This window comes from Quercus suber, unplaced genomic scaffold (assembly GCF_002906115.3).
Source record: "Quercus suber isolate HL8 unplaced genomic scaffold, Cork oak 2.0 scaffold_101, whole genome shotgun sequence".
Classification (NCBI taxonomy): domain Eukaryota; kingdom Viridiplantae; phylum Streptophyta; class Magnoliopsida; order Fagales; family Fagaceae; genus Quercus; species Quercus suber.
The window spans coordinates 100,609-114,817 of record NW_027069566.1 but is presented as its reverse complement, the minus strand read 5'-3'; the positions used below and the strand labels follow the sequence as shown (position 1 = coordinate 114,817).

The 14,209-nt window shown below is 38.9% G+C and overlaps 1 protein-coding gene across 5 annotated transcripts in view; it reads left to right on the top strand.

The window, feature by feature from the left end:
- LOC112030165 (protein PHYLLO, chloroplastic) overlaps positions 1 to 13,562 on the top strand; it is a 28,486-nt gene extending 14,924 nt beyond the window's left edge. For 4 of the 5 annotated variants that reach the window (XM_065774884.1, XM_065774883.1, XM_065774885.1 and 1 more), the window contains 7 exons: positions 5,814 to 6,038; positions 6,758 to 7,060; positions 12,241 to 12,308; positions 12,546 to 12,704; positions 12,818 to 12,943; positions 13,037 to 13,168; positions 13,267 to 13,562. In XM_065774884.1, the coding sequence (XP_065630956.1) occupies positions 5,814 to 6,038; positions 6,758 to 7,060; positions 12,241 to 12,308; positions 12,546 to 12,704; positions 12,818 to 12,943; positions 13,037 to 13,168; positions 13,267 to 13,468 (1,215 nt within the window). In that variant the 3' untranslated portion in view covers positions 13,469 to 13,562. Of the gene's footprint in view, positions 1 to 5,813; positions 6,039 to 6,757; positions 7,061 to 12,240; positions 12,309 to 12,545; positions 12,724 to 12,817; positions 12,944 to 13,036; positions 13,169 to 13,266 lie in introns of those variants that run through there. The other variant, XM_065774887.1, reaches the window with a different exon arrangement.
- Positions 13,563 to 14,209: the final 647 nt, after the last annotated feature.

The following is a 14,209-nucleotide window of genomic DNA, read 5'->3' as shown; positions in this document are numbered from 1 at the left end:
AAGAAGCATAAAGAAGAAGAAGAAGAAGAAGAAGAAAGGGGTTAAGCTTAATAGTTAAGCCGGTGAAGACGGCGACAGCGGCATATCAAATCCACCGGTATTTTCGGTTTTAAGATTTTCTTTTTTCTTTTTTCTTACCGGCCGATTTCCTTTTTCCAACCAAAATACACCGATATTCGGCCAATACGATCCGGCCATTTTGGCTGATACGGCCCGAGTCGGGCCGATTTGAGCCGTGTCGGCGCGAGTCGGCCCATCCACGTGGCAGGACGCGGCCCGATGTGGCACGGACGTGCGGTCAGCGACGTCCCTCCCTCGTTGTCGTGTCTCGCCGAGTCCGACGCGGGTGCGGCTCCTCCAGAGCCGTGTCCGTGCATCCTTGACCAAGAGCTATCAAAGCCAGACAAACTCGCAGGTAGTGTTGGTAAGGGCATGATACTTGGCCTTGGTACTGGAACGGGAAACCATGTCTTGCTTCTTGCTACGCCATGACACAAGAGAAGTACCCAACAAGAAACAACTTGTGATGGAGCATCAATTAGTCAGATTACCTGCTCAATTTGCATCTGAATAAGCATGGAGCTCGAGAGAAGATCGAGAGGAGTAGTGAAGACCATGATAAAGTGTGCCTTTAATGTATCGAAGAATTCGAAGAACGGAAGCATAGTGGATTTAGGGTGTCCATGAACTTATTAACCATACGCATGACATGAAATATAGGGCGAGTGACAGTAAGATAGATCATACTACCAAGCAATTGACGATAACAAGTAGCATCTAATATAGGTTCACCATCCAAGAGTGTGAGCTTGGCATTGTATTCCAAGGGAGTGAAAACAGTCTTGTTGTTTGTGATACTGGCTTTGGAGTGAAGATCAGAAGCATATTTAACTTGGGAAAGACAGTATCCATAAGAAGATAAGGTAACCTTAAGCCCAAGAAAATAGTTGAGAGTGCCTAGATCTTTTATCTCAAAATGCTGACTAAGGAAGTTCTGAAGAGAGCGAATACCTGTAGAATTATCTCCTGTAATAATCTAGTCATCTATGTAAAGAAGAATAAGAGTGATACTAGCAGAGGATCTTCGGACGAAGAGAGCAGTGTCATGAGGACTCGAAGTGAAACCCTGTTGAGTAACAACTAAGCTAAACTTTTCAAACCAAGCTTGAGAAGCTTGCTTGAGGCCATAAAAAGCATGACGATGGCGACAAACTTGGCGACCTGAGTGAGTATAGCTAGGGGGTGGTTGCATGTACACTTCTTGGAGCTCTCCATTGAGGAAAACATTCTTCACATTCATCTGATAAAGAGGCCAACGGCGAACGGCGGCCATAGTAATGAGACACAGATGTAAGGCGAGCAACAGGAATAAATGTTTTCTCATAGTCAATGCCATATTCCTGAGTAAAGCCCTTGGCAACTAGGTGAGCCTTGTATTGTTCAACAGATCCATCGGCCTTGGTTTTGATTTTGCAAACCCACCTACAACCTACTACAGACTGACCAGGAGGCAAACCAACCATATCCCAAGTGTGATTTTTGTGAAAGGCATCTAGTTTTTCGAACATAGCTTGCTGCCAAAGATGGTCAATATGGACCTCATGATAGGCGTGAGGCTCATAGAGGGTGGCAAGAGCAAAAGAGCAGTGATAATCAGTGAGATAAGGAGAAGGAGTGCTTACCTGAGTAGGGCGACAAAGGTCAGCACAACAGGAGGCTCAGGAGATGGTGGTGCCATAGGAGCCAAGACAGGCGGGTTATGTGCAGGGGGACAAAACTGGAGATGAGTCATCTGGAGAGGCAGCCGATGTTGAAAAATCCTTTACAAGTTCAAGATAAAGAGGGAGGACATAGGAAACTGCTGAAGACCCATGAAAGGACGATGTTCCCTGAACTAAACATGATGGGAGATACAAAGGCGATGAGTTATGGGATCATAGCAGCGAAATCTCTTTTGGCATACACCATAGCCAAGGAAGCAACAGAGACGAGCACAAGGTTGGAGCTTTGTCTATCCATGAGGAGGAAGATAGACAAAACAAACACAACCAAAAACTTGAAGAGAGGAGTAGTCAAGGGTTTGACCAAAGAGGAGCTTGAAGGCTGATTTATTGTGTGTGATCGGTGAAGGAATACGATTAATAGTGTAAACAGCAGTGAGTGCTGTCTCATCCCAAAAGCGCTTAGGAATAGAGGCAGAAATGAGAAGGGTGCAGACAACATCAAGAATCAAGAATGTGACTATGTTTTCGTTCTGCACGTCCATTTTGTTAAGAGGTGTAAGGACAAGACCGGTGAGGGAGGGTACCATTGCTATCTAAAAAGGATAAGAAAGATTTATTATTATATTCTTGAGCATTATCTGACCGAATGATCTTAACAGTGCGATTGGACTATGTTTCAATCATTTTATGAAATGTTTGGTAAATGGACACAAGTTTAGACCTATGGTGAAGTAGATAAATCCAGGTATATCGAGAAAAATCATCAACAAATATGACAAAATATTGAAATCCCCCCTCAGTGGGAATTGGTGCAAGACCCCAAATATCAGGAAGTATAATCAAATTTTGGAAATTGAACTAAACCTAAATGACCTTGAGAAGCTAACAATTGAAGACGAGATAATGAAGTATGACCTAGACGAGCATGACATTAATCATGCGAGAGGGTGGTAGTAGTAGTAGCAACAGAAACAACTTGTGAAGGAATTTTCAAGTCGTGAACCTCAAACATACGTCTAACCTTATGGCCTGTCCTAAGCACTTGACCCGTCTGAGAATCCTGCACATCCACACCATGATTAGTAAATAGAATATCTACTCCTAATTCACAAAGTTGACCAATAGAAAGAAAATTGAGAGACAACTTTGGAATATGAAAAGTGTTACTAAGGGATAAACTAGGAGAAAGAGATTGTTCCTTTATGACTAATAGGCATAGGAGTTTCATCAACAGTGTAAATAGAGATGGGATGTGCTAAGGGTGCCTTATCAAAGAATTGTGATTCATCAGGGTTCATATGGTTACAACATGCTGTATAAAAAAACCAAGAATGTTTACCTGAGGTGTTGAAAGGATAGTGGAAGTTTGGGATAAAATTTATTTAACTATTGCCTCAATATTAGCTGTAGTAAGTGAGGAAGCCAAAGACCTGTAGGAATCGATAGATCTGAGGGACACACAGTAGTTGCTCGAGGAAGAGGAGCTTTGTTTTGCTCTTGCATGAATTTTTGTAGTTTGCGACAAATAGAGATATCATGGCCTTTGGCACGGCAAAACTCGCAGCGAGTACCTTTGGAAGATTGAAAGGTGGGACGTCCAGAGTTCATTCGTGGAGGAGCAATGAATGCAGTAATGGGAGGCTGTGGAGGAGGGGTGTAGCTAACACATGATCAGATGATGACATGTGATAAGTAGGCTGACGGTTCTCCTCGGAGATGAGCTTCTTGACTGCAGCATCAAGAGGAGTAGGAGACTGGCTAAAGCAGAGAAGCCCTAGTAGGCTCAAAATCTTCACATAAATCCATCATGAAATGCATAAATTGAATCATTAGTGCAATTGTAGCGATTGGACAAAAATATCCAAGCAGCCTTAACAGTACCAAGACGAAGAAGAAGACTATGAATGGAAGGTATAGAGGTATTGATAAAACAAGACAAGATCTTACTCTGAATACTCTCCCATTCTTCTAGGCATGCTTCATAATCATCCTCTGTTACAATAGTAATCTTGGAGGAATCGGCATCAGTTGTGGCTTTGGACTTAGGTATTAGCACTGGCTTGGGAATCGAACCAGTTACATGCATCTATAGTTTGCAGCCTTTGAGAAAAACAATCATATTTTGAGACTATGCATGTAGCTAGTAGGACCATCCAAGATAATGGTGATAGGATGTATAATGTCTCGTTCGTTTTGTTGAGCTATAATGAAGAAAATGACCAAAAAGAGGGATTTAGAGACTTCAAATGAAGAAATGGAATCCAAAATCGAAATCTACACGAAAAACTGAGTAAGATAGGGCCCATTGAAAATTTGACTTTTTGGTAAAAGTCAATGCTAGGTCAACAGTCAAAGTCAACGATCTAAGTCAATGTTCAAACAGCAGCTGGTCAACGGATGACGTGTGCTGATGCAGGATGCTGACAGATGACGTGGCAAGATGATGTCACTGTTGACGTAGAATGCTAATGCACACTAATGACGTCACCTTAGGGCTAACATGGCGTCACACGGATTGGATTTGGCACGTGGAATGTGTGCAGCGCTGGCGACACAGATCCGGTGCGTGGCAGGTTTTGGTGGAGCATGGAGGCATGTGAGATGCATGTTCGACTCGCAGAGAACCTTTGGCGGCATGTGTGTGTGAGTGAGAAGTCGGCTCGAGAGGCTGGGTTTTGCTCAAGATAGTTTGATCTATCAATTTGTGGCCGTGGTTCAACGATTTGATGGGAGAACATACTGGATCTTAGGGTTGCAGTGGCTATGGCTTGGAGACGGTAACTCGCTTCTGATAGTGGTTACTAGATGAAGGCAAAGGTAGCGGAAGAACGACGGAGATGACCATAGGTACCAGAAAGTCAAAGCAATGACTCTAATACTGTGTTAAGAATATAAAGTGAGAGAGAGAAAGATTGAATAATCTGTATATTGATGTATATTCTGTGTAAATAACACTATTTAATAGAGAGCCTTATATAGGCTAAGTATGTGTGAAGTACAAGTAATATGAGTATATTACAACTATAGTATACTGGACTAAGCTTGATAGGCTAGGCTAGACTAAGCTATATACTAACAAGTGTTACATTGATATTACTATTTTATTGCTGACTCAATACAAACTCATAATAGTATGAATACAATACCTTTTTTTTTTAAGATCTTTCTTTTTCTTTTTCTTTTTTAATCAAAGGAAGAACTAAGCATTGGGTTAAATCAAAGGAGAAATATAATTAGTCATAGGATGTTAAAAGGGGAAATAGATTACAAGGTCAATTTCTTTTGTCTTTAACTCATAATCCATGCCTTCTACTTCAATTTATAATTCAAGATCATTCTGATTAATTTATGCTACTCTTCATTTAAAATGTGAGTTAAATAAGTATGCCTACATGACTACTTACCAAGATTAGCCTATTAAAACATAATTCTTTTCCTCATCACCAAACCAAACTCACTAGAGTTTCAAACCTCCCACATTGTGGACACCCAGCCACCATCCAAAGCCTTGACCTCTCTGCTAGGAAACCTAACCTTGAACGGCCACTCTAAGGCCCATTTGGCCACCCACGCTACAAATCCCCGACCACCACTTGCCAGCACGCAAGCCCTTTCTCCACCTTGATAACCTCAAATCCATTAAACACGATTCCTCATTGACCATTTAACTGTCCAGCCCCATCGCCTTTCAAAACTCATTAAAAAAAAAAGAGTCGACTTGCCCTTCATTCCATTCGACATCACCCTGCTCTAGAAAACTTTCCTAAATGCCACCAAAGATATGCTGTGCTGCTGCCATAACTCCATTGTAAAGTTGTTTCACTCATTGTCATCGCTACCGTGCCACTTAATCGGTATTGGGACTGAGATCTGTTGTGAGGATATAAAGGCCCTTTGATGTTGTCTTGCTTTCACTTGAGGCACTTGCCCAAAAAAATAAATAAATAAATAAATAAAAAATTTCTATTTGGTATCATTTTTAGAATGACTGCATGGGATATGTTCGTTGTAATGGATACATTCTTATGATTATGCTATCAGTGCCAACTGTGAAGTTTGTTGATTGCCTTAATTTTGAACTATAAACAGGTTGGGAGTAGGATAACAAGCAAGCGTATTTCTCAAATGCTAGAGAAGTGCTCTCCATGCTCATATATTATGGTTGACAGCCATCAATGTCGTCATGATCCTTCACATATTGTAACTCACAGGATTGAGAGTACTGTTGTTGAATTTGCCAGTTGTTTACTTAAAGCTACATCTCCAAATAAGAATAGCAAGTGGAGCTCATTTCTACAAATATTGAATATGATGGTAATTGATCCCAGGCAATGATGCTGTATTTATTATATGCCTCTCTGTACTTATGTGCTTTTGTCCCATTTTGATATGTTTCTATGGCAACATCTGTGGCAATAAGCTGGATATGGTTTGATCCAGGTTGATCAGTGTCAACTTAAGCCCTACTAAACATTAAAATGCCACCGGACTAAATCACTTTTTGAATTCAATTTTGGATATCATTAGTAATCTTGAATATTACCCCACATGTGAAGGGAAAAAAAAAAAAAAAAACTTGTGGGACCTGAAGAAAATCTCCAGCCTTCCTATTTACAGCCAAGTTTATGAGGAGCATTCCCCTTGGAATGAGGAATTTTATGGTTCCTATAAGAGTTTGAATCAGAGGTGACAGTTTAAGACATCATTTTGAGATTTAAATTATAGGTTTTATTTTGTCCTAAAGGGAAAACTCCTTAGTAGCTCGCTTGTTTTGCAGTTTTCTCCTCTCTGGAAAGAACTAAACAGATCCTTTTTTCCTTAGGTTGACCTTACAGACGTACATTGTTGGAACGAAGTAAATGATTTTGTTTAGTGTGATATATCATGCCTTGGTTCCCTGCACTTCCAGGGGTTTAAAATTCTTTTGTTGTATATATTGATTAACACTCATAGTATTTAAAAAAGTAGTGCTTTTGTCAGTCTTTTCTCACTCTTTCTTTGTGTCTTGTTGAGTTTATTTACCTATTTTGTAGGTTGCATGGGAGATATCATTTCAAATTAGCACCCACTACTCATTGACTGAACCTCAAGCTGCACGCACAATTTCAGAAGTACTATCATCCAAGTCTGCTCTTTTCGTAGGGAATAGCATGGCAATACGTGATCTAGATATGTATGGACACAATTGGTCAGAATGTATTCATAGTTTTTCAGCCTCAATGTTGGACTCAGAACTACCATTCCACTGGTTGCGGGTGGCTGGGAATAGGGGAGCTAGTGGTATTGATGGGTTGCTCAGCACGGCTGTTGGCTTTGCTGTGGGTTGCAACAAACAAGTAAGTTCATAAGATTTTTTCTTTTTGGAGTGAACTATTTTATGAGCATTAAGTTCTGGTTACTACTATCAGTCTTTAGTTGGAGGAGTTTTTTGATGCTGCATGTAAGCTATAGATGGCTCATAGACAGAAAGTTAGTTAGCTGATAAATTGTTAGTGATAAGTGCAATAGCCTATTAGTTAGTTAAAGAAGTTAGTTAGGCTTTGACCAAATCACATGGCAGTCATATGGTGGGTTCTTGTAACTAACTCAGCAGCTTGCTTATGTAACTATAAATAAGCAAGGCTGTCTTCATTGTAACTAGTTGAATTTGAATCCAAGAAATCTACCTATGAGGTATATTCCAAGAGTGTGACTCTTGAAGAGCTAGTTAATTCTTTCTTTTCTCTAAGCAACTTAGCTTTCTAAAACATTTTTCCTTTTCACCATTTTTTCCTCCATAATTTTTCTTGAAGAGCTAGTTAATTCTTTCTTTTCTCTAAGCAACGTAGCTTTCTAAAACATCTTTCCTTTTCAATATTTTTCCTCCATCAAGTGGTCATTGGTGTTTTGTTTGTTTGGGTTGCATTGGGTTATGCCACTTAAGGTTATTAAGTTGTTTGAATCTTGGCAAGGTAAATTTGGACGGCATCGCAATATAGATTTTTGGAGACTTGTGCTGCACTGCTTGATGTAGTGTATTTGGAGGGAAAGAAATGCTCACTGTTTTGAGGGATGTGGACGGTCCTTGTTAGAGATTAAGTCTTTTTCCTTACACGCTCTCCTTGGTTGGAGTGTGGCCCTGTCATATTTTTCTTGTTTTTCTCTTCCACTTTTACTTGATCATTGTAATTTTGGTTCTTGATTTTTGCTCCCAAAATACATCCCCAATGTACTTGGGTTGGCTATTTTGTTTTTTAATAAAAAATTTCGCCATCTAGAAAAAAAAAAAAAAAAAAAAATTCATTTAGTTGGATTATCTAGTTACATCTTTAAAGGGTAAAGATGTATAGTTTACATAAATTTACATTGAATTCAAAGTTAACATTGAATTATAATTTACATAAATTTCCATCTTATAGTTTTAACAATGTTATAATTTGACCCTTTGTTAGTTGAAAAAGGATCCTGTCCATTTGCTTTTGAAATGGAGAGGATCCATTGTAGGTGAAGATTTAGTAGTTCACAAATCTAAGGCAGAATATTAGGCCACGTCATTTAAAAAAAAAATCATCATTCCTTATTTGTTGGAATGAGAATTTAATTGATGTGTCATCATGTGCACCTTTAATTGCATGAAAATTAAATCTTCATCATGAAATGGACACTCTTTGTTTTATAGCAAATGGAGAGGATCCATTCTTGGTATAGTTGACCAAAAGTAACAAAAACCCGAGTAAGCCATGCATGGAACCTATCTAGACACTAAAAATCTTTCGAATTGTAGTTAGTTTTTTGACATAGAAAAATATTGCAAAATGGCTTACTTGTGTAAAAAGAACTTAAGGTACGAAAAACCTGTACAACGAATTGGCAATACGACGCTGTAGTCCACTCAGCCATCTTCCCCAATTGAAAAAGATAATTACTAGATTATATTACACAAAAACAGTAAGGCTTGAAAAAGGGCCCTCTCTTTATACCTCTTTATTATTCAGTATATAATTATTAATACAATTTTGCGTGGTTGAAAGAAAAGATCCAAATACATGTTTTATTCTTTTCAATAATACATATTTACCTTGGCTGATATTATTAACCATGCTAACCTTGGTATGGAAGTTATGCATGAACATAATGCTCATAATTTCCCTCTAGACTTAGCTTCTACAAAGATCCCATCGATTTAAGAAAATAGGATTTCTTGTAATAAGTTTTTGATATTCAGTAACTCCTGTTAGAAAATAATTGCAGAAATCCAAACATTTATCAATATTCTTAAAAAAATAGAGAAATCATAACCAAGTCAAGATGATACGGATCAACCCCTTCTTGTGCTAAAGATCTTACCATTTCCAAAGGATCAAGGGCAAGTTCTTACGCGTTGCTCGCTAGTCTGCCACTGGAAACACCACTTCCCGTCCAACTTGCGGCTTAACTATGACGTCATTGTGTTGTGAGTTTTGTTTGCACTAAAGTATCGTTTGGTATTCATGTGGAGGATTAGGGTTTCTGTTATTTTTAGTTAACAGAAAATCACTCAAGGTCCAGACTGTAATGTTTTTTAAAAGCTATAGTTTGGACATTGATGCAATTGAAAAATCTTGGATTAAATTTGAAACAGGGTCAAACACTAGGATTTATTATGTAACTACCCCATTTTAATTATAATGTCCTTCCTTAATACTTTCATCCACATCATTTACGACCTCTTTTTTTGCAAATTTTGTTCGTCCAATTTTAATAAGGTCACTTGTTCATACCTGGGCATTCCTATGTATTGGTTGCCATGACAAAACAACTTGAGGCAACTTGCCCTCATCAAATCCTCAATTTGGTACCAATCCAACCTTAAAACTAATATCCACATTCCCATTTCTATCTTTCCTCTTTTTGCCCTTGTCTGTCTTAACAAAAGACACTTTTGACGAACAAAAACCACGTGTGTGTGAGTATATATATATATATATAGAGAGAGAGAGAGAGAGAGAGAGAGAGAGAGAGAGAGAGAGAGAGAGAGAGAGAGAGAGATTAGATTCCCATGGTGGAATTCATCTCTTAATTAGGTTATTTTTTTTTTGCTAAGTGTAACAGAAAATAAAGGGAAGTATATGACCCATGGCAGTGTAATATTCTTAAAGGGGCTATAGGATGCACGAACACTGACATGAACACGGGTGTGGGTATGGGTACGATAGGGCGAGACGAGCAATTTTTGAAAAATTAGAACATGATATGGTAGATAGGACATTGTTACGACATGGATATGATATGGGTACGGCACCCTAAATGAAGTGTTTATGCTTCTTAGTTATATCATCCATAGAATTGGATTGGATTGTTGATGATATCTTGAGGACATGTTTTTGGTAAATTTGGCCATAACTGGTACTCCTTAGGCTTGTGACTGTGGATATGATTACAAATGTATTTTCATTTTACTAGAGTTTGAGTAAATAGCTCCAATATAAATTCTAAGTCAGTTTAGTGTTGTATATAAATTCTACGTCAGTTTAGTGTTGTTTGATTAGATTCTTTAGGTGACCTAGTATCACGGGATCAAAATTTTCACTTAAATTTTCTGCTTGTGATGACTCTAAGTCCCTAACTTAGTCTTAGCCAACACCACACACACATTGTAATAACACTTATAACAGATTATATAAGGACATATACACGCACAGCACACAATATTTATAGGGAACCTACCCCCAACCTTTATTACTTAATCTTAAGTACAAAGGAAACCCTTTTACAAGCCTAGAGAAATTACATTGAATTTTTCCAAAGTCAAATACACTTTGCTGTTGGCACCTCCAATAGCCTTAGGGTTAAATACATAGAATTAACTGGTATGGCAGTTACTACCTAGTAACTGCCTGGGTCTTGGACAATCTGCCACTTGTATTTTGACTTAGGACACCTTTAACTGATGTTGTTTTGGCCTGCTCTCCACGTTTCCAGCTCTTACACAGCAGGTTTGATCATCAAGAAAGCTAGGAATTGCTTGGTAACTGTCACTGCACATGTTGCACATGCACAACCCATGTCTCAGTAGACCATGGGGCCTTTGCCCATCCTCTAGCAGCCCACACAACATGTTCTCACACGTTTTGGGAGGCTTGGCTCATGCTTAAGGCCTCCCCATCAACAATACAGCCCACACAGCATGCCCACACGCAACACACAAAGTAACTGTCATCAGCCCACTAGCACTTGTCCATGCATTTAGCCAACTCCCACTAGCCCAATGCTTTGCACACAACATTTGATTATCACAGCAGCCCAGCCTTGCCTTGCAGTCAAGCCACCAAACCCACACACAGCAACTTAGCCACCAATGCCATGCACCACCACATAGGATCAGCACCACCTACTATTGCCCATTATCAAAATCCATCTCTACCCACCATGGCCCTCCTTTGTTATGGCCTTGGGGCATCATGTGGAGCAAGGTGCCTCCACATGCTTCCCCCTCATCCTGCTCATCGATTCAACTCAAGTAGGGGGACTGGGTAGGTCACCCTCAAAAAGCCCTTAGGAGCATCACTAGTCTGGCATGAGGAGCCATGAGTGTATTGAGAAAACATGAAGGCAAGTGATTGGCCCAATGCTGTCCAAGCACCCTCATTCCTCATGCCATCATCAGCAACAAGTAAAGCTCCTAACACCTAGTTAGGTAGACTATTGGTGGTGTAATTACTTCTCATGAAAGGTGTTGTCAAGGTCTGGTGATCATGAGTATTAGATGATGCTCTTTTTCTTTTTGGTAGAGAGAAGGAGTTTTAGTTAATGTCGCATATGGTTATCCTGATTCTAATTGTGTTGATGTGAAATAGTATGATCATGGGAAGTAGTCCAATTTAGAAACACATTGTATAGAAAGAAATTTCCTAAGAGGCACTCTGCTGGAGATAAAAGTTAGCAAGTGCCTTCCCTCCAACTTTGGGTCAGTGGAAAAATGATTCCTCGTATTTTCAATTTAAGAAATGAACTCCCCAGCTTAAGACCGTGGTAAAATTACTCCTTCCATTCTGGACTTGAAATGTTTTACTTGTTCTTTGTCTGATTGGATGTCAGTGAGTAGTGGTTTTCCCTTTTCCTCAATAGTTGAATTTTTGGATCTGTGTTCTTTCCATTGACTTCTTAGGCCTGTAGCAGCACACTCCCTGTGTGCTCATGGTTATCTTGTTTCTTAATAAAATTCATTTTTACTGATATATATACACACACACATACATACATACATCTTTCAGCCAAGTGGTCATGGGGTATGCACTTGGATTGAATTCCACCCACTCACTTAATGGAGGTTTGATGGAATGCATAGTTTTACAGTTTTGCTAAGTTTAGGGTGTTTATATTGCAAATTTAAACCACAAGGGATTAATTTGCCACTAACCCAAGGTTGGAGGAGACATTTGCATGTTGCCTTTCTTTGTTAATCCTTTACTCTCTCTCTCTCTCTCTCTCTCTATTTTATTTTTCTTTCCAATTTAGACAAACTTACACTCTTTCATATTTCTATATTAATGTTCAGGTACTTTGTGTGATTGGAGATGTTTCTTTCCTCCATGATACAAATGGGTTGGCAATTTTGTATCAAAGGTGGGAAATTTATCTTGTAGTTTTGAAGGCTTATGTCACATTGTATTCATGCTTTTTTTTTTCCCTTTAATTTCCTATCATCCTGTTTCATATCAGTTACATGGTATTGGTAATTACAGACCCTTAGGGAATCATCAGCATGATTTTTGTGCTCTAAACTTTCCCATGTTGATGTACATTAATCTGTCTGCTTAACACTTGTTGCTCTAATGTTTAAAAAAATTGAATGTTCTGAAGGAAATCACGGAAACCAATGACGATAGTTGTGATAAATAATCAAGGTGGTGCAATCTTCAGTCTTCTTCCAATTGCAGAGAGAACTGACCCAAGTATTCTGAACCAATACTTTTACACCTCTCACAATGTTTCAATCTGCGGGCTGTGTAAGGCACACGGGTAAAATGCTAGATATATAGTTACGATTTGTAACTTTCCCTCCTATCTCAATCAAAGCTATATTGGTGAATAAATTCTTGCTTTAAATTCTTTGGAATTCATTGAATGTGCAGTGTGAAGCATTCACTGGTGCAGACAAAGAGGGAGTTTCAAGATGCATTATTGGCATCCCAATACGATGAGATAGATTGTGTAATTGAAGTAAAGAGCTCCATTGATGCCAATGCCACCTTCCACAGGTTATTAGGCACCAATGCTACTTCAATTATTATGACTTCCTACTTGCATTTTTTTGTCACCTGTCTGCTGATATATTGTGCCTCTCATCTCAGTATTATAAGAAAATTTGCAAGCCAGGCATCAAATCATGCTTTTAGCATCCTCTCGAGACTTTCAGTTCAAGATTCCAGTTCACATGAAGGCTTTATTTGCAAGATTTCTAGAATGGAGTGCTCACGGTTTAGGTGGGTTTGAGTATATCATTTATGTAATAAAATATGAATCAGTGATTTGCAGATTTGAGGAAGTTTGGCATAATTCTTCAAATTTTTGTTCGTAGCAGAATTCCGCTATGCACTCCACCCACTTTGAATCTGGTTGACCATGAATGTACCAAGTTATATAGAGAAGGTTATATTTTGTCTTTATATCTTGAAGATGGGAGTGTCGGGCTTGGTGAGGTAAAGCTCTGGAAGGTTTTTTTTTTTTTCCCTCTTCATCCACTTATATTTAGTGTGAACCTTTTATGTAACAAGCACACATAATAGCATTGGCTGATGTTTACCTGTTCATCATTCTCATCATCTTTCTCTCTAATTCTTGAATGTCTTTTTGATAACCTTGTTGCGCACAAACCCCCCCCCCTAGAAGTCAGGTGGACCCCTCCTATGTTCCCATGCTATAAAGTCAACATGGATGCTGCGGTCTTCAAGAGCACAAAGTCGGTCGACATTGGGGTCGTTGTACGGGTCCATGTGGATGACGTGCTTGCTGCTTTGAGCACGCAACTTCAGCTGCCTCTTGGTCCACTTGAAGCTGAGGCCAAAGCAATGGATGTAGCCATCACTTTCGCAAAGGACATTGGCCTACAAGATGTTACTTTTGAGTCAGACAATTCAGTACTTATTGGAGCTCTCTTGGACAAGTCAAAAGTACCCATTAGTATTGAAAATATCATCAGAGGTATCCATGCCAAGCTACAGCACTTTAGGCAACACCAAATGCTGCACGTAAAGCGAGAAGGAAACACACCAGCTCACCACTTGGCATGCCACGCCACGCCAACGGTCTTGATCACTTTGTAACTTAGATAGAAGAAATTCTATCTTTTATTGAATCTGTAGTGATTTAAGATGTTTTGTTATTTTCTCATTATTAATAAAATTCACTTATTTTTCATTAAAAAAAAAAAAAAAAAAGAAGAAAGAAAGAAAACTAATATGCTATTTTTCTAAAATTTTCTAAAAATGTACTATTTGACAAATTTTTCCATCCATTCGATATTC